The sequence below is a fragment of the Aotus nancymaae genome, unplaced genomic scaffold (assembly GCF_030222135.1).
Source record: "Aotus nancymaae isolate 86718 unplaced genomic scaffold, 86718_ANA_hifiasm-v0.15.2.pri h1tg000008l, whole genome shotgun sequence".
NCBI classification, from domain to species: domain Eukaryota; kingdom Metazoa; phylum Chordata; class Mammalia; order Primates; family Aotidae; genus Aotus; species Aotus nancymaae.
In genome coordinates this window covers 3194853-3215763 of record NW_026988419.1, presented here as the reverse complement: position 1 = coordinate 3215763, position 20911 = coordinate 3194853, and the positions used below count along the sequence as shown (strand labels likewise).

The window sequence follows — 20911 nt, the reverse complement described above, 5'->3', positions numbered from 1 at the left end:
TTGTTTAAAGAGAGGTTCTATTTGTTCATTTACTTCTCTAAGCATATGTTTTCATTCTCAATGATCATATTTGGCCATAAAATCCAGAAGACAGTTTATAAATTTAGGGAAAACACCGGAAAGAAACCAGCTTCCAGACCAACATATTGCCAAAAACCTAAGACAATATCGTGCAGTACAATTTTACAATAGTTTTTTTTTTTTTTTTACTAAATGTGTTATAGTTCAATCAGATAGTCAATAAGAAGAAAATTATTTCACTACAAATTATAAAAATAATGTTTAGTATAAGCCAGGGATTTTTTCCTTCTGCCCTGTGGGACCAGTTGGACATCGGGCCAGATTTGTCTTGCCAAAGGGACAGTCACCAACCAATGACTGCCTTGGCCCTGCACTGCTGGGAGAGCTGAATTTTTGTATCTGTCTCATAGATGTATCTCTTCCCTCTTCTCCATCCCCCACCCAAGGTATCCTCTTCTTCTCCCCAAAATATTATTTTTTATTAGATGAAACGACCTCATTGAAAAGTGGTTTCCCCCAAAACACTAAAATGTTAACTGTTGCTCTCGTCATGCTTCTAGGGAATGGAAGACATCCTACGCTGCTTCATCAAAGAAGGCAATGCCGAAATGATCCGCCAGATAGAATTCATCATCAAGCAGCTTAATTCCGGTCAGTTTAATGCAAGAATCTTTGATCTCTCTTTTGAATTGTTCACATTTGCCAGCAAGACACATGGCCTTTTATTCAAGAGGCCTTTAGGAGGCCGGGCGCGGTGGCTCACACCTATAATCCCAGCACTTTGGGAGGCCGAGGCAGGTAGATCATGAGGTCAGGAGTTCGGACCAGCCTGACCAATATGGTGAAACCATATTGGTTTCAACTAAAAATACAAAACTCAACTAAAAATACAAAAATTAGCCCGGTGTGGTGGCATGCGTCTGTAGTCCCAGCTACTCGAGAGGCTGAGACAGGAGAATCGCTTGAACCCAGGAGGCAGAGGTTGCAGTGAACGGAGGTTGTGCCACTGCACTCCAGCCTGGGTGACAGAACAAGACTTCTTCCCCCCTCCCCAAAAAAAAGCCTTTAGGGAGGTGGGGAGACCCAAATGAATCCACAGACAAAAGTTCCGCCAGGTAGTCAAGGCCAGACTGTCCAAAGATTAACAATCTCTTATCATACTCTAGGCATATAGTCAACAAAAAGAACTTAAAAGCATTTCCAGAAACCCTTCCCTAACCTTGTAAGTTCTCTTTATGTGGCCTCTCCCTTTCCACTCCTAAATCCTGCCCCACTATTAAGGTGGCTTCCCCAGGGTCCTGGAGTCAGATAATGAAAACAAATGCACTGTAGGAAACTTCATTATCTTCCCACATTTTTCATTCACTCTGGAAAAATTGATGTTGCCAACTGCAGTGTGGAAGGAGCCAACGTGATCCCCTATTTTTTTTTTTTTTTTGTGACGGAGCTTGCCCTGTCGCAGTGGCATGATCTCGACTCGCTGCAACCTCTGCCTCCCGGGTTCAATTGACGGAGCTTGCCCTGTCGCAGTGGCATGATCTCGACTCGCTGCAACCTCTGCCTCCCGGGTTCAATTGACGGAGCTTGCCCTGTCGCAGTGGCATGATCTCGACTCGCTGCAACCTCTGCCTCCCGGGTTCAATTGACGGAGCTTGCCCTGTCGCAGTGGCATGATCTCGGCTCTCTGCAACCTCTGCCTCCCGGGTTCAATTGATTCTGCTGCCTCAGCCTCCCGAGTAGCTGGGACTACAGGCACCTGCCACCACGCCTGGCTAATTTTTTGTATTTTTAGTTGAGACAGGGTTTCACCATTTTAGCCAGGATGGTCTCAATCTCCTGACATCTTGATCTGCCCGCCTCAGCCTCCCAAAGTCCTGGGATTGCAGACATGAGCCACCGCACCTGGCAATACCCTTTCTATCCTGCCTCCTCCATTACCATAACAACCCACATCCCATAGTAAGCAGAAGAGAGGAAGGCCAGGAAGCCTGGGATGGGGCAGAGGTGGTGGGGAAAGCTCTTTGGCTCTTTCTGTGAACTGACATTGTTCACCTACCAGAGGTACCAAGCACTGCCAGGATCCGGGCCAGGTTTGTCGCTGTGTCTCTCTCCATGGCCTTCCCTGATACCCAGCAGTCCACGTCACTGCAAGTCAAGTGCATGAATCCTTTCCGCACACAAGCAGAAAGTGAGGAGTGAGTCTCCTGGTCTCTACTCACAGGTCAGCTGCTCAGCCAAGGCCAGAAGCCCTCAGGTGGCCTTTCTTCGAGCTCAGGATTCACAGTTTGGCTGTACAGGGTGGTCACCTGGGGGAGATATTTAAATCTTTAAGACAGTACCCCACACAAATTTAATCAGAATCTCTCAGGGAGGGGATTTCAAGCTCCCAGGGGAGTCCCACATACAGCCAAGCCAGAGCATCACTGATGCCTGGGTTACAGAAACAAGGATGTCCAGGGGGCTTCCAGTCAAAAGGAGGCAGCTGAGGAGAGTAGCCAGGGAGCTTTGAAACCTTTGTCCTTGTTAGGCTGGGTCTCAATTTACATTGAATATCTCTTCTTTGGGTTGTGTGGAGCAGCTATAATTCATCCCAAAAGAACTTTATTTTCTGCCAGTAACTTCATTTCTGACTCTCAACCTTCATTCTAGCATATTGAAAAATAAAATCAAACCTGAAGCTCAGTCCTGCCTGAGGTTGCTCTCTTGCCTTCTCTGGGCAGGCCACAGCGTCGGGAGAGGGGAGGATTGTTGCATCTGCACCATAGTCATGAGCTGTGCCCAGCCCTCCCAGGCCAGGAGTTCTCTGCATTCAGACTGAGAATCTTCTTCAAGACCACCTGTGTGTTTTAGTCCACTGAGATATATCTGTCTCCTTGTCTTCCCTCCTTCCTGACAGCCAAGCAGCAGGACGCAGGCCCCTTTTACTCTCTGACCCAACAAACATCTTTTTCTCTTACATAAGCCTGGGCCTTGGACGAGCCTTTTAGAGTGGGATGAGGAGTCACTTTACACTTTTGTAAGGGATGTCTCTGGAAGAAATTGTCTTGGGCAGAGCTAAAGCTTTACAACCCTGCGTATTCTGGAAGGCTTGGGAAATACCTACTTAGCTCATCAAGTTATTGTTTCAATAAAGAGGGCCTAAAGTATTTCTCTTTCCATCTCAAGCACGTAAGTTATTTGTATCCACATAGGAGCCCACCACTTTGAAACAAAATTTCATAGTGATTGAACATTCGGATGGAAGACTAGACATACAAGTGCTCAGGGTATCCATCACCAGCATCAAATCAAAGTGGAACCCAGAGGGGAGCCTCCATCCTGTCTTCATCCTCGTGGAAATTAATAACAGAGTGCAAATTGTTGCTAGTTTACCAGTTCTGAAGATGTATGAAATGGCATTGACACCATCTTTATTTAGACTGTGTGTTTCCTTGTTTTATTTTAGTAAACATGAAAACATCTCTGTGGGTTTTCACACATCCAAGCCTAGTCTCAGTCTTCTAGAATGATTTTTCCAGTAAAGTTTTAAGGTCTTCAAGTATTAAAATTCAAGTATATTTTAGTGACCTAACCCCACAGGTGGGAAGGACTATTCTGGCAAAGCCTAAAGGAAAATTCTATCTAGTGACATTGACAATGCAGGGTGAGCTGCCAGCAGCAACAGCAGGGAGGTTTGTCCCTGGCTTGGGCCTGGACCACAATGCCAACCCTCAGTGAGGGGAACCAGCGCCAGAGAGACAACAGAGGCACCAGCCAGGTCACTGGGCAGGAGCAAGGCAGAGCACCCAGGAAAGGAATGATATTGGCCATTCTAGCCCCATGCATGTTAGTTATCAGAGTGCGGGCACCTGTTGGAGTGTGCACCGGGGAACAAGATGGGAGACAGTTGTCCCAGAGAGGAGCTGAGGTCTATAAGGCACTTCACTTCTCAGGCCAGATTATTCTGGTAGTGGGATGAGTCTGAGCCCGCAGGCCAAGAGGTTATGGGGTCTGGAGGAGGGGAGCTGGGCAGAGGAAGCAGAGAAAGAGAATTGTGGCTGGGCTGTCTGTTGCCTTACAAAACAGCCAAGAGTCTTAAAAAAGGCATTTCTGTATTCTAAAATGAGCGGTTTGTAACTGCTGATGTATGCTGTTCATGGATAGGGAAGTTAGTCGTTAAACCTCAGCCAGAAAGCAGAGTGGCATCACATCTTCATGTCTGCAAAGTAGCTTTCTAGAGTAATGACATTCCACAACAATGCTGCGATATGGGGGCCTGCAAGCCCCAGTGAGGGGGGGCCACTTGGTGCCCCCTGTACTCAGTCCAGTGAAGTCAGTGGAGTCCTTCCCTTTAGAATGAGGGCTGGGTTGAGAACATGGGTTTCTAAGTCTTCCCTCCTGGGAAGGGTTTGGTGTTTAATCAAATGTGGGTGCATCTGCCCATCACCTTTACAAGCTGGGTGCTCTCTTCAAGCATGGCCTTTGGTTCCTTTTCTCCTACTTCCTGTCTGACTTCCTTTCTTCTTTCAGGCTTTCTTTACCTTCACGTCATTTGTTAAAGAAACAAGTGCTAATAAGGAAGATGTAGTAGGGATAGAGGGAGGAGTAAGTCAGCTGCTCTGTCCCCAGGGACTCACAGTCCAGTGCAGTGGGTGGGAGATGAGTCGGCGGGCATTCATTTGTTAATAAGCAGCAATCTTCCAGAAGTGGTGTGAACTGTCAGGAGTTCTAGACAGAATTCCGAGTGTGTTCAGGGGAGGAAGAGATGGCTGCTGAGCAAGGGGATCAAGGAAGACTTTGTGGAGGAGAAAGTACGAACACCTCTGTAGTGCCTGCTTCATACCTGGCCCTGGGCCACGTGCTTTCCTTGTGGTGTACTGTGCAGTCCTCCCGACAACCCTGAGAAGTGGCTGATACAATCCCCATTCTACAGGGCAGGAAGCAGAGGCTCTTTCTTTCTGCAACTCCATTATGCTACTAACTTATCACTCTTTTGTAAACTCTTAAAAAGATCTAGCAATCGACCACAGAGCCTTCAGGAACCCTACCTGCCATGACCACCACCCATGCCGCCCGTGGGAAAATCATGGAGTTTAGAAATAGACTCGGCTTGAGTCTTAGCTCTCTGCCATTTACTGGAAGTGAGACCAAGGAGAAGTCTCTGTCCTCTCTGTGCCTCTCTGTAAAATGGGGGATAATAGTCAACAAAATATTTGGAAAGATTAAGTGAAATAACAGGTGTGGCAGGATCTAGCATGATGCTTAGAAATAAATATTTGTTTACTTTCTTTTCCCTAAATTCTCCTAAAATTATATGCTGGCTTTAATACTATAACTGTGTACTGGTAAAAATGGAGAGATTTACTATTTGAAATTGCTTAGGATGATGTCATGGTTAGGAGCATGGTTACTCTGATGTAACCTCATTCTCATTAAGGTGTTTATGTCTCTGCAGAGGCTGACAGATCCCGTGGACCAAGGCTTCCGCTTTATCCATTATTCATTGATTCTTATTTTCTTTGTAGAAGAGCTACCAGATGATGTTCTTGAATCTGATGATGACGAAGATGAAGATGATGAAGTAAGTTGGAGGTTCTTGACACCACATAGAAAACTCATACCAAAATATTTTCTCTTTCCTGCCTTGACAAGTTAGTCCAGAAGTGGAGATTTTTAATTCCTGCTACATTATTTCTCACAATTCTGAGGGTTGGCCAAAGCTCAGCTGGGTGGTGGTTCAGGTCTCACTTGGGGTCTCAACGTGGAGGGCCCAGTGGCCATGTTTGAAAACTCCGACACTCCCTGGGTTCACAGCAGAGACGCCGGATTGCACGTCATTCGGGTTTCATGGGAAGCTGGACAATGAGCATTCTTCTGTGTGAGCTTTTGCTCTGAGCGGGCACGAGCCTTGGCCTGTCTTCCTCACCAGTGGGAGTGCTGGGTGGGTAGGTGCCTGGCGAGAGTCTCTGGCATGAGGGGTCCTGGGTTCAATTCAGAGCTGATGGAACTGACCAGTTTACTCTGTGATTTGCATTCTTTTGATTTATGTTTTGTCAGCTGTGAAAAATCTACTTGCCTGGTATTTTAGATCAGAAAGGTTCAGAAGTTAATGTGTGTTGAGTCTGAATGGTGTAAAGCATGGTGACTCAGGAACTGTAGTTGGATTTTCAGATGACAGGATTTTACATGGTTTTCCTTCAGACACCTAGAAAGAAAAGTCCCCTCTGGTCACACATGACTTGCCTGCCTTCAGCGTACGGGGAGCAGTTAGCCTGCAGTGAAGCTGGAGCATGTTTTCATGTGTTTGGGCGGGGAGCATTCACTGAAAAAGTGGATGTCGAGGATGTTCTTTTGTTTGGAGTTGTGGCCTATCGGTTTATAAAACGTGTAAAAGCCAAGTTTTTGATCACCAGTGGCATCCGTTGGGAAAGAGGTACTTAAGAGCCCCGTGCTGAGATCTGGAGACGCTTCCTCAGCAGGTGGCCGTGGTACCTGCGGCTTTCTTCATGGGCTGCAGGTGGCATCAGTGGGTGGTGCTCCTGCTGGCTCTTCCTGCCTTGTCCAGCAGTGCAGAGCTTGACTCCAGACAGGGGGTCTGGCCATCATCTTCTCCAGGCCCCTTGGTTTACCAAGGTGGAGCCAGAGGGAAAAACACCAGCTTGAACTCACACGGAGAGTGAATGGTGGGAAAATCAGGTTGAGAACAGGAGTCAGCAGACACTTGCTGTGAAAAAGAAGATAGGAACTATTTTAGGGCCTGCAGGCCACAGCCTCTGTTCCAGCCACTCAGTTCTGTCCTTGTAACACAGAGTGGCTGTCAACAGTGCACAAGTGGCTGAATGTGGCTATGTTCCTATAAAACTATTTATGGATACTAAAAATTTGAATTTCATACAATTTTTGTATGTCATTAAATATTTTTTTCAAATATTTAGAAACACAAAAATCATTCTTAGCTGGCAGGCTTAGGAAAGCAGGCATCTGAAGCATGGGCCAGGGTTTGCCAGCCCCTGGGCAGTTCTGGACTCGGAAGCCTTCTCTTGATTGTAATCAGTCACTACCTTTGTGTCTGGCCCTTCAGTATCATTCTGTGTGATAGTTTAAATGAAGGTTTAATTACTTGGTTTTAACAACTTTTTTTCATTGTGCCCAAAAGTTTCTCTCAAGATTTGTTTTTTTCCCTTCCTGTATCATCACTTTGGGTCTTTTGGTCTGCTTTGGTTTTCTGTTTTGCTTTGGTTTTGCTATGAATCCTCTGTCTTCATCTTATAAGGGATAATTCATTTGGTTCAACTGTTCTGGTTAATGATGAGAACTCAACTTTTGGACATTTCCTTCTGAAAGGTATTGTCTACTATAAATGAACAAATACAGAAAGAAGTCTTTTAATTTTCTGGACTTTTGCCACTCTTTTAAGAGGCTGATATTTGAAAATGCTTGTGATAGCTAGAATTTTCAGAAGATTCCTAGAAGAGGTTTAGTTGGAAAAGTATAAGGAAAGGATCTGTCATTTGGGCCAAATGGGACTCTGTGATGTGTTCTGGGCAGTAGATGGGGGCTCCTTCTCCCAGGTAGGCCTCACTGGGCATCGCCAGGGTCAGCAGGGGCAGTCCGGGCACAGCCGGTCTTGTCTGGGTATTACTCGGCTTTCACTGGGACAAGCATTATGTTTATAACTACCTTTCAAAGTTGGAGGGAAGAAAGAAAGAAACAGATCTTAGGCTAAAGGGAAATTTTCAAGAATTCTTTGAGAAGCAGCACTGCTGTTGGAATGTGGGTATCACTTCCCAAGGTGACAGCTCTGAAGGAGATAGCGAAATTATTTGCAAGGTGTTGAAGTAATACTTTATCCTGCTTAGCAGTGTAAATTTTCTTTCATTTAATATTTAGACTCAAAACACAGAAAATGAAACCACCGTTTTCAGTTAGCTGCTTAGTGACTCTAAAGATAAATGGTTCTAATGGGGCCAGGCATGGTGGCTTACACCTGCAATCCCAGCACTTTGGGAGGCTCAGGCGGGCGGATCACTTGAGGCCAGGAGTTAAGAGACCAGCCTGGCCAAATGTGGTGAAACCTCATCTCTACTAAAAATACAAAAATTAGCTGGTTACATGGTGGCGTGCACCTGTAATCCCAGCTACTCGGGAGGCTGAGGCACCAGAATCACCTGAACCTGGGAGGCCGAGGCTGCAGTGAGCCAAGATCCTGCCACTGCACTCCAGCCTGGGCAACAAAGCAAGACTCCATCTCAAAAAAAAGTGGCTCTAGTGGGATGAGGCCTGAGGCCAGGGTAAATTATGCTCACTCTAACTCACATAGAGCTGAAATCTGTGCTCCCACAACTTCCACCACTACTAGTCCTCCACTGGAAACTCTCAAGAGCACCCCCGATGCAAAGTCTCGTTTTTCTCTCTAATTTGTAATGATTTAACATGGTAACCTAACAAAGTTACGTCTGAATGTACATACATTTATACACTCAAATTAAAAATTTAAAGGTAGAGCTAGAAATGCATCTTCTGATTTATAGACTATCTAGGATATAATGTCAAATAAAAAAGGAAATCATAAAGTAATTGACCAGTGATTTCAGTAAAATGAAATGTATAAACACTTATGGCTGTGGATTATAGATATGCTTATTTAGCAAAAAGGTGTGGAAAGTTACACCCTCTTTGTTGACATTAGAAACTGCAAGGGGGGAATAGGAATAAGGAAGTTTGGGTGAGAAATGCAGAGAGGCCCCGAGGCCTCTCGGGAGAGAAGTGAGAGCAGGACATAGGGTTTAGTAGCGCAGAAGTCAGTTGCTGTGCATTTTTGTGAGTTGTTGGAGCAAAAGCCAAATGAATGGATTGAGGAGCAGGTGGGAAGTGAGAAAATGGCATAAGAAGTGTATGCTGCTCCTCCCCCAGTCCGGCTGTGCACCGAAGAGTGATGGTGGCTGAAGGGGGCATTTTTGTTTGTTTAAGACAAAAGAAACATAAGCATGTTAAAATGCTGATGGATAGCTCCAGCTGAGAGGGAGAGCTTCAACATGCAAGGCAGGGAGAGTCTAGAGGATGGCATGGAAAAGTTGGGTGTTTTCATTATTTTCTAACTCACAGTACATTTTTGGCCCACAAGGCCCCAGACCCATTTAAACCTCCTGAGAAAGAAATCCATTATTAGATCAACTTGGACAATACACCCCAGGGAATGGACAACGACAGCTGTTATTTAAGGGTTCAAATGCATCTCATTTAGCACTTTGGAGAAATGTGTTACCTGATGCATTTATTTCATATTAAACAGACGTACTATGTTACAAAAGGGCTGATGGTAAATCACCAAGCTTAGGAGGCTGGTTCCATTGTTCTCACCCCCAGTGGCTCTGGTTTCCTTACTATATCACAGCCAGTTTCCTTGTATGGCTTCATGAAGTAGAAATGCAAGTCCTTTCTGTGCTATTCTAGAAGACTGATTTTTAAGACAAATGTTCTTCCCCCTTGACAAAATAGGTTTAAGCGCCAGGTGAGGTTAGACATGGACATTTACTTGCTGGTTGCCATGTAAGTGACAATTATATGCTCAGCAATCTCCTGTACAAACTACTCAAATCTAAGAGTTGCTCATTTATTTATTCAACAAATAGTTGAAGGCCTCGAAATAACACTGTTGTGGGAACTAATGGGGAAGGGATGCAAAAGAAATCTAAAAGAGTATCTGTGGTTTAAAATACCTCCAAGAGTTTCCAGCCTAGATAGGGAAGATCACAGTGATCCTGACAACAGCCACTCCTGCCTGTTGGCATTGCCACATGCTAGGCACTGTTCTAGGTTCCTCATGGGTATTCGGCCACCTCCTCTTCATAGCACCCCTATAGTAGGTGCTATTTTATTCACGTTTCACAGATGAGGAGACAGAGAGAAAATAGGTTACTTGCCAAGTTCACACAGCTAATAAGTAACTGATGAGGCTGGGATTCAAACCCAGGTGGTCTGACTCAGCGGTCCATGCTCCTAACCACTGCCGTGTATTGCCTTCTTGTGAGACATACATGAATGCAAAACATCAAATAATAGAAAATAAATATGTGATTACAGGTTCATTAGGGTGATAGACACAGGAAGTGCTGCAGAAATTCCAAGTACTCCAGGAATACTGGGAGATGGCTGTCTGGAGCAAGACGTTGCCTAGCCTGGGATGGAGAGGAAGTGAGATGGGTCGAGGAAGGGAAGGGTGTGGTCAGGAAAGCAGGGGTGGCCTCCTCTATGGGAGAAAGCACAAGCACAAGCTTTATCCTTTGCCCCTCCGCTGCAGTCACATCAGCACCTCCCCAAGAAACCCACGTTAATGACTAGTATGTGCACGTGCTTTCATACTTACAAGATGCACATGCAGAGAACACAGAGATATGTACTATACACAGATCCGTATATACTTTTGTCAATTTTTTCTTTACAAAATGAGATAACGTAGAGGTAGAAGCACACATACTTCTATACCATGTTGCCTTTTTCTCTTGTTAATGTTTCTGGAAAATCCTTCTGAGTTAGGCAGTGTAGCAAGTTGATGCTTTTTAATGCTATGAATGTATAATTTTCTAAATTTTTGCTACTTCAAACAATGCGGTAGTAAAATCTTTGTAAAAATATCCTTATTTACCAGAGCTTTTACTTTTATGGGCTTTTGCTGCTGGATCAAAATGCATGTTTTTTTTTTTTAATTATAATAGATTTTTCCACATTACTCTTTTCAAAAGCTGTTAATAATTCATGTTTTACTAGGAGAGCATGAAGGAGCTCTTTCCTCCATCTCCACCAGCAATAGGTGCTGTTACTCTATTTTTAATGTTTTTGCCAGTCTAGATTTGCTTTAATTACATTGTACATTTCCCGTTTCATATCCTTTTTGTTTTCTTCAGTTGTGCTTCTTACCAAACCCTTTTCACCATTATTACAAATATTTTAAAAATATATTTTTCTAATCTCTTTTGCCACGAATCTTTTTTAAAAAGTTTTTTTTTAAGTTAAATATTGAGGCAAGGTGTGGTGGCTCATGCCTGAATCCCGGCACTTTCGGAGGCCAAAGTGGGCAGATCACGTGAAGCCAGGAGTTCAAGACCACCCTGGCCAACATGGTGAAACCCTGTCTCTACTATAAATACAAAAATCGGCTGGGTATGGTGGCTCACGACGGTAATCCCAGCACTGTGGGAGGCCGAGGTGGGCAGATCACGAAGTCAAGAGATCAAGACCATCCTGGCCAACATGGTGAAACCCTGTCTCTGCTAAAAAAAAATACAAAAATTAGCTGGGCATGGTGGCACGCGCTTGTAGTCCCAGCTACTTGGGAGGCTGAGGCAGGAGAATTGCTTGAACCCGGGAGGTGGAGGTTGCAGTGAGCTGAGATCGTGCCACTGCACTCCAGCCTGGCACCTGGCGACAAAGCAAGACTCTGTCTCAAATAAATAAATAAATAAATACAAAAATCAGCCAGGCGTGGTGGTGCACACCTGTAATCCCAGCTACTTTGGAGGCTGAGGCACAAGAATTGCTTGAACCTGGGAGGTGGTGGTTGCAGTGAGCCGAGATCATGCCACTGCTCTCTAGCCTGGGCGACAGAGCAGACTGCGTCTCAAAAAAAAAAAGTTAAATATATCAGCTTTTCTTTTATAGCTCCTGGGTTTTCTGTCCTGGTTAAGGTTTTCTGTAACCCTAAACTTTACATGTCTCCTAGGTTTTCTTTCAAGATTTTAATTTTTTCATTTCAGTTTTAGTTATTAAATATGTTATACATAGGAAAGAAGAACGTAAGTTGGAAGTAACCATTCTCAAAGTTTTGGTTCCAGGACCCATTTACATTCTTAAAAATTTTGAAGATTCTGAAAAGTTTTTTTTTGTTTTTTTTGTTTTTGTTTTTTTTTTTTTTTGAGACGGAGTTTCACTCTCGTTACCCAGGCTGGAGTGCAATGGCACGATCTCGGCTCACCGCAACCTCCGCCTCCTGGGTTCAGGCGATTCTCCTACCTCAGCTTCCTGAGTAGCTGGGATTACAGGCACGCGCCACCATGCCCAGCTAATTTTTTTGTATTAGTAGAGACGGGGTTTCACAATGTTGACCAGGATGGTCTCGATCTCTTGACCTCGTGATCCACCCGCCTCGGCCTCCCAAAGTGCTGGGATTACAGGCTTGAGCCACCGCGCCCGGCCAGATTCTGAAAAGTTTATGGGTATTTTGTCTATTAAAATTTTCTAAATGAGAACTTGAATCTGATAAAATGTTAAATATTAAAATATTAAATAACTTAAAATGGCAATAATAAAATCCATTACATTAATATAAATAATATATTCTTATGAAAAAGAATTATTTTTCAAAACAAAATTTTATTAAAAAGAGTAACGTTGTGTTTTCTTGTTTTTTTGCCCATCTCTTTAATGTCTGGATCAGAAAAACACAGTCTGATTCTGGGTTCTATCTCTTGTTATATGTTGTTTTGATTGAAGGACATAAAGAAAATCTAGCCTCACACATCTGTATAGTTAGAAAGGGGTGACGTATTTTCAAAGCCTTTCCAGATAGATATTTCTACTCAATGTTACTTTAAAACCAGACAGGTAGGCCGGGCGCGGTGGCTCAAGCCTGTAATCCCAGCACTTTGGGAGGCCTAGGCGGGTGGATCATGAGGTCAAGAGATCGAGACCATCCTGGTCAACATGGTAAAACCCCGTCTCTACTAAAAATACAAAAAATTAGCTGGGCATAGTGGCGCATGCCTGTAATCCCAGCTACTCAGGAGGCTGAGGCAGGAGAATTGCCTGAACCCAGGAGGCGGAGGTTGCGGTGAGCCCAGATCGCGCCATTGCACTCCAGCCTGGGTAACAAGAGCAAAACTCCATCTCAAAAAAAAAAAACCAGACAGGTAATAGTTTATTAAAAGTTGGTTTCAATGTGGAAGTAGAAACCAATTTTAAAAATCATTTTTATTGGCCGGGTGCAGTGGCTTACGCCTGTAATCTCAGCACTTTGAGAGCCCAAGGCAGGCGAATCACCCAAGGTCAGGAGTTTGAGACCAACCTGGCCAACATGGTGAAACCACATCTCTACCAAAAATACAAAAATTAGCTCGGCATTGTGGCATGCACCTGTAATCCCAGCTACTCTAGAGACTGAGGCAGGAGAATCGCTTGAACCCTGGCTGCAGAGGTTGCAGTGAGCAGAGATCATGCCACTGCACTCCAGCCTGAGCAACGGAGTGAGACTCTGTCTCAAAAAAATTAAAAAATAAATAAATAATCATTTTTATTCTGTTAATTAAAATCTATTGGCCTATTTTGCGTTTAGTTAATCTGATTTTCTAATTGTTCCCCAACAATCAGATATGACAATATATAGAAATACAATTGATTTTAGAATATTGATCTTGTCGGCCAGGTGCGGTGGCTCACGCCTGTAATCCCAGCACTCTGGGAGGCCGAGGCAGGTGGATCATGAGGTCAAGAGATCGAGACCATCCTGGTCAACATGGTGAAACCCCGTCTCTACTAAAAATACAAAAAATTAGCTGGGCGGGGTGGCGCGTGCCTGTAATCCCAGCTACTCAGGAGGCTGAGGCAGGAGAATTGCCTGAACCCAGGAGGCAGAGGTTGCAGTGAGCCGAGATCGCGCCATTGCACTCCAGCCTGGGTAACAAGAGCGAAACTCCGTCTCAAAAAAAAAAAAAAAAGAATATTGATCTTGTATCCTACAGCCTTACCAAACTTACTAGCTCTGAGTTTTTTGTTTGTTTGTTGTGAGTTTTAGATTTGTTTGGGTTTTTTTTTGTTTTGTTTTGGTGTGGATTCCTTAGGATTTTCTGCATAACAAAACTGTGTCATCTGTGAATAGAGATCATTTTACTTCCTTTTCAATCTAGCTATCCTTTATTTTCTTGCCTTGCCTAATTGCCCTGGCTAGAGCCTCTAGTACAGTGCCGAATAGAAGTGGTGAGAGCAGGCATCTTTTGTCTTGTTCCTGATCTTACAGTGAACGTTTTCAGTCTTTCTCCAGCCAGTACACTGTTAGCTGGATTTTCTCATAGATCCTCATTATAAGATTAAGAAAGTTTCTCTGTTCCTAGTTTGCTGAGTGTTGGGTTTTGTCAAATGCTTTTTCATCATCATATGAGATGATCATTCTTTGGTTTTTGCCCTTTCATACTATTGATATGGTGTATTTAATTATATTGACTTTCAGGCCATTTGCAGTGGCTCATGCCTATAATCCCAGTACTTTGGGAGGCCAAGGCCAGTGGATCACCTGAGGTCAGGAGTTAGAGACCAGCCTGGCCAACAGGATAAAGCCCTGTCTCTACTAAAAATACAAAAATTAGCCAAGTGTGGTGGTGCATGCCTGTAATCCCAGCTAATCGGAGGCTGAGGCATGAGAATTACTTGAACCTGAGAGGTGGAGGTTGCGGTGAGCCGAGATCACACCACTACACTCCAGCCTGGGCAACAGAGCGAGACTCTGTCTCAAAAAAATTATTATTATTATTATTATTATTACATTGCTTTTTGTATTTCCCAGTTCCTACTGGCATCCTGCCTGTTTCACATTCTCAATTGCTCATTTACCTATGCAGGATTTTGTATTATAATTCATTGATCATTCGGAAAATACTGGCTTACCAAGTTTTACAGTTTTTCCAAATTTTTTGTTTGTTTGTTTGTTTGTTTGAGATGGAGTCTTACTCTGTCACCCAGGCTGGAGTGCAATGGTGCAATCTCTCAGCTCACTGCAACCTCCGCCTCCCAGGTTCAAGTGATTCTTCTGCCTTAGCCTCCCAAGTAGCTGGGATTACAGGCATGTGCCGCCATGCCTGGCTAATTCTTTGTACTTTTAGAGGAGACAGGGTTTCACCATGTTGGTCAGGCTGGTCTTGAACTCCTGACCTTAGGTGATCTGCCCGCCTTGGCCTCCCAAAGTACTGGGATTACAGGTGTGAGTCACCACACCCGGTTCCAAATGTTTATACATTTTATTATATAACATCAGAAATTTTGTATTAGTTAATATCAACACCAATAGCATCAGAAAAGCCTTTCGGTATTGGGAAGTTATTGGGCTCACAATGGCAGATATAGTTTTCTCAAAATTCTCGTTATTCTCTTGAAAGTTCAAATTGTATTATTGCTAACAAAAATGCTATCAGTTGTTTTCCTTAAAGTGACAGGCTCACTTCATTAATCTTTGAGAAAACATCTGCCATATACCTTAAGTCTAAATAATAGCCATAGTTTGTCTGTCAGTCTTTCTTTCTTTCTTTTTTGAGGTGGAGTTTTGCTCTTGTTGCCCAGGCTGGAGTGCAGTGGCATGATCTTCGCTCACCGCAACCTCCACTTCCCCAGTTCAAGCAATTCTCCTGCCTCAGCCTCCCAAGGAGCTGGTATTACAGGCATGCATCACCACGCCCAGCTAGTTTTCTATTTTTAGTAGAGACAGAGTTTCATGTCTGAAACTCCCAACCTCAGGTGATCTGCCTGCCTCAGCCTCCCAAAGTGCTAGAATTACAGGCGTGAGCCACCGCACCCGGCCCTGTCAGTTACTCTTTCAAATGAAAATGGTGTTCTTTAAAAAAAGTGGCTTGCAACTTGATCTCACAAGCGCCATTCCTGAAGATGACCATCCTGCTTTAGTATAGCAGAACTGCTTTATCTGCCTGTGCATTCCAAAAGATGGGCCATGAGAGTTGAGAGTTAATAAAATTAATCAAGGACTTCATCAAGGACAGCCTTAAATGAAACTTCATCAAGGACAGCCTTAAGTGAAACTCTATTTACCTGTCATCTGTCATCTGCCTATCTATGGTGAAATACAGTGACTGCTACTAGAGTTTGAGATCACTGCCTCGGTTTGTGCTAAGGCACCAGTGGTTTACCCATCATTGCTTTTGTATCATTAATGCAAATGTCAATACATTTGTTCCAGGATAAACTGTGAAAGTCAATGTTTAAACAAACTCATCACTCATCAATATTTAAGCAAACTCATCTTGTTTAAATAGTCAAATTCTTTTTTATTAAACCCTGAATGATTGGTCTCAAAATTGCACTCCAACTTAACTGACATTTGCACACCAACTTAACTGACATATTCAAATATATTCTGTTACATAAGTTACAATAAGGTAAATTATTGACATCCGTAAAACTGAGGGAAAGATAGCTTTCATTATATTTGTTTTTGCTTTGCAGTTTCATCCAGCTTCTTTAGAATCAGTTCCTCCTTTCCATGAGTCAGAGAACTTTCCCTCCCTTATTTCTTCCCTCCTTCTTGCCACTAGTTGAGATTTTGATTGGGACTACATTAAATCTATAAATCAATTTCAGTGTTTCATTCCATGAGCATAGTATGTCTCCATTGTTTTAAGGCCTTTTTATTTATTTTTATTATTATATTTTATTTTATTTTATTTTTTTGAGATGGAGTTTCGCTCTGCTGCCAGGCTGGAGTGCAGTGGCACAGTCTCAGCTCACTGTAACCTCCACCTCCCGGGTTCAAGCGATTCTCCTGCCTCAGCCTCCAAGTAGCTGGGACTACAGGTGTGCGCCGCCACCACCCCCAGCTAATTTTTGTATTTTTAGTAGATATAGGGTTTCACTATGTTGCCTGGGATGGTCTCAATCTCTTGACCTTGTGATCCACCCACCTCAGCCTCCTAAAGTGCTGGGATTACAGGCATAAACCCCACCTCGCCCAGCCTTTTAAGGCCTTTTGATACTGTGCTGCAAGTCTAATTTAAATGCCTGATACATAAAGACTTGAGTCATTGCCACCTTTTTTTATATCCAAAATCATTTGGCGAATAATCCGGTGTGAATAAATTTAAATGTGAATCATTTGAAGAAACTAACTGGTAGAGAGTTGGGACAGTATAATGGCCAAATTAATACTTTTCTTAGAATTTAAGACAAGAAATAGAAAAATATGGCTGTTGCTCACATTAGTGTTATAGTGGAATTGTAATGAAGCATGGCATGACAGATCCTACCAAGTGACCTCAGAACTAGGTGGACAGGGGCTTAGACTTGTGTACATATTGAGAGCAGGAAGTTAAATCCAAGAAGTTGGGCTAAATAAGACAGGAACAAGCAAATTGTGCAAGCAGTCAAGAGTGACATCTTCCAAGTGAGGACTAAGAACTCAGGCAAGGACACATTAAAAAACGACACGGAACTCGTCATCCATACGAAGGATCTGGGCAGTGAGTCTGGAACAACAGGGGAAACAACAGTGAAACTTAAGACAACGCAAGAGTTTTATAATCTTACTCTTCCTTCCCTTCTTGACCAGAGCTGCAGGTGGCCTGAGCACAGATGTGAAGCTCTAGGGTGTCTGGCCCAAGGCGGGTGCTCAGGGCTGGAGCATCGAGCTCCTCTGAGAGTGCTTCTGCAGTGGGCTCCAGTGCAGACCTCAAGGTGCCCATGACTTTCCTCTCCCTCTTCCTGGTGTTCTCCCCTTTCCATCTTGATTTTACCTGGGAACAGCTCTGCTCCCTCCATCTTGCTTTAATTGCATATTCTTCTAGGCCTGATGACAAGCCATGTTGTTAAAGTGTTGTCTGGCGCTTTCTTTCTTGAGGAGCTGTTGAACTTTCTGTCAGTATTCAGGATGTTCCTACCCTGGCTTAGCTTGGCAGGAGACTTGGAGGCCCTTGGGACAGGCATGAGATAAAAATTATATCCTGTTGTCAAAGTCGCAGCACTCTGAAAACTGTTTTTGATTACATTACTTACATCTAGGCTCCCTTGGAGAGCCAGGTGACCAGTGAGTTCAAGTCTTTCTCTTCTGTTTTATCAGTTCGTCCTGCCCCACTGGCATATGCATGTATTCTCCTGAGGAAGTGAGGCTGGTCAGGTCAAGAAGGAGGGCATGGCTGGTGGGTGGGTCTGCAGTTGTCCCTCCACGGTGGCTGTGTGAAGCTCAGAGCCAGTGGCCATCTCATGTGGTTGACTGTGACCCAGAAAGGCTAGACTTTTTTTTTCTTAAACCAAATTTCCTAAAGCATCGAGGTAGAGAGCAAAAAACTAGGTCTTATTCCTTTGAAAAAAACATTTCATATCATTAATTTTCAAGGTAGAACTTAATATGATTCTCTCTTTATATACATTTTACCAACACATCACCCTGCGGTATAAACATTCATATCCAAAGAAACGCCATGCCACAGGGAGCCACACAGGGCAGCACTGGGGTGGGGCAAAAGCCCGAGAAGGGGGAAAGTATAGGCAAGGTGGGATAAGCATGCTGAGGATTATCTCGTTTGGAGGAGTTTCACTGGCTCCCCAACAAAGGGGCTGTCCCTACTTGTCTGGCACCTAGCCCTGGGGTGATTAGGGCGGGCGGATAGTGGCCAGGAGTGTGAGAGCCCAATAAAGGAGATCGTTGGGCTGTGAGCTCTGGATTGGTTGGTTTGTATTTGAAAAGCACACTTGGGGGCACATTTCTAATATTCCTAAGAGCTGACTAGTTCTGGAAGGGGCAGTCCCTCCAGGCCAGGCAGGTGCCAGATATTAAAGCACCAGCATAGAGGGAATAGAAGACATGGTTAAAACTTGAGGCCTCCACAGCCTGGCCTCACCGAACATTCTAGTCTCATCTCCCTCTCCTCCCAGAAATGGACTCTGGGCCTGCAGGAGTTCCAGGGACCTTACATGGCCCCAAACCCCACTTCCTTCATCCCACCATTGCTGCCCAGTGGGTACCGGAGCAGGGACAGTTGACTGCCACCAGGCATCTGGCCATAATGTTGATATTGCTCCCCTTGTTGTTCAGCCTGATTGACAAAGGCTGAAGTCTTTCAAAAGGAACTTTTATTAAAAACTAAAGGAAGAAACTTAGCAAATAAGAGAGGTGTTCAAGCATAGGTTCCAGATTGAAATTGCAGAGCAGGTGACATCCCAGCTGAGGAGCAGCAGGAGCCAAGGCACCAGCCTGATGCCAACCAAGGGGGGGTTCACTTTGGCTACAGCTCAGGGAGTGTAGAGGGCAAGGATGGGACCCAAAGCTGGAAGGGTGAATTGGAGACAGACAGTGAAGAATGCACACTCACTGAAGATCTGTGAGCCCAAGAGACGTGAGCAGAGCCATGCCTTCAGAAGACTACTGTGGCATCAGTGTTCAAGTTCACTAGGGACCCGGAGAGCTTAACATGACCACACAGCCAGTATTTTCTGAGTGCTTCTGTGTGCAGGCATGGTCCAAGAGCTTCCTTGGCTTTCTCCCATGTATTCCCCTCACCCTTCTGCCAACTAGGTGCTATTCTTAGCCTATTTTATGGATGAGAAAACCAAAGTTTAGAGGGGTTTAGAAACTCATCCAGGGTCCCAAGGCAGTAGCTGGTGGGACTGAGTTTTAAACCCAGGCTGGCATGAGAGCCTGCAGGCTGCAGTGGAAGCGGTGCTAGCTTGGCCGATGGCAGAAAGCGCTCCTGGAAGTGGAATCTGCAGGATTGGGGAACTCACGAGTAACCGAAGGCTGGTAACTTTGGACCCTAGGTAGCTGGGAGGATGGTGATGCCATTAACAAAATGGGGAACACAGGCTTGGGGGTTGGGAGCAGATCATATGTAGGGTGAAACAAGGTTTTGCACGTGTCAGGAGGCACAGCAGGATGATGTGGTTAGAACAGAAAATGATGGGGCATAGAACCAGACAGTTCCTGACCAGCCTTCCCCAGGTGACCTTGCATTCCATACACAGAGACATCTTGTTGAAGGTTTGGGGCCTCCTTTCTCTTCAGCCACTTTCATACGTAACCTGTGAGATTGTGGACCCACTTGAAGCTGCTTCAGGGTGCATGTTCAGAGAGCGAGAGGCTAACTGTTCTCCATGAATCAGTCACCTTTGATGGGCCACCCATCCTGGCCAGCTCGCTTGGCATGGCGCAGGCTATGCTTCTAAGCCCTGTTACCTAATGAGTAAAGAAGCGTCTGTCTTATGTCTGTGTTACGTGCAGGACCTTTCCATTATTTAACCAAGTCAAGAAAGAAACCAGTGTTTCCCAATTAAGGCTTTTGCTTTTTTCTGGTACCTTTTCAGCTTCTAAATTCGTTTATTTCTGCAACACGGCTCCTGTGCTCTCAGACCCTGGCTGGGATGCACCACCCAGCAGGCTGACTCATGGCTGCTGCCCTCATTTCCACTCTGGTTTCTATGGAAATAGACATCCGATGGCTCAAAACAAGGTGAGGGCTTGTAGACACCTCATGATTCCTAGGCATTTATAAGCCCTATTTGTCCAACATTGGTTACCATGGAAACAGGTACAGAAAAGGTTTTCTCTCTTATCTGATTTTTTAAAAATTTTACCAAAGCAGTGTATGAGTTTTTCCTGTTATCACAGAATTTTGGAATAATAGTACATTTTATGTAGTGAAGCATATTTCTAGTTTTGATTGTTTGGTAAATAACTTAATACATTCTGCATTATTTCATTTTACAATATTTATTTAATAAATAAATACATTTCTACCCATTTGATCAAATCACTATCACTTGGTATTCAAAGATGAAATGCTTAGTGTCTGGGTCTAGAAATATGGCTGGAGAAAAAATAGTGTCTGGCCTGCTATTCCTTCCAACTTCAGAACTCGAGGCATCTAGGGCATAAATTTCTTGAATGCTGATGGAAGGACAGTAGGCCATATACTACTTTTTGCAATTTTTTTTTTTTTTGTAAAATCTAAGATTTTTTTTCCAATTGAAGTTAGCATTTTAGTGACCAAAACTGATGTTTATGCTGAACGTTAGCAAGTGGGAAAAGCCACCTGGTTATTTCAACCTGACTCTTATACCATCCTGACCAAGGTTCTTGGCTCATCGCTGCTTGGTTTTAAGAGCCCAGGGTCTGTTTACTCAAATTGAGCCATTTTGTGTCTAAATTCTA

The 20911-nt window shown here is 44.1% G+C and overlaps 1 protein-coding gene across 6 annotated transcripts in view; it reads left to right on the top strand.

Moving 5' to 3' along the window:
- Nucleotides 1-20911, top strand: part of ARMC9 (armadillo repeat containing 9) — a 175219-nt gene that overhangs the window by 90926 nt on the left and 63382 nt on the right. For all 6 annotated transcript variants that reach the window (XM_064372892.1, XM_064372894.1, XM_064372893.1 and 3 more), the window contains 2 exons: nucleotides 582-672; nucleotides 5526-5581. In XM_064372892.1, coding sequence (XP_064228962.1) covers nucleotides 582-672; nucleotides 5526-5581 — 147 coding nt within the window. The remainder of the gene's footprint in view (nucleotides 1-581; nucleotides 673-5525; nucleotides 5582-20911) is intronic.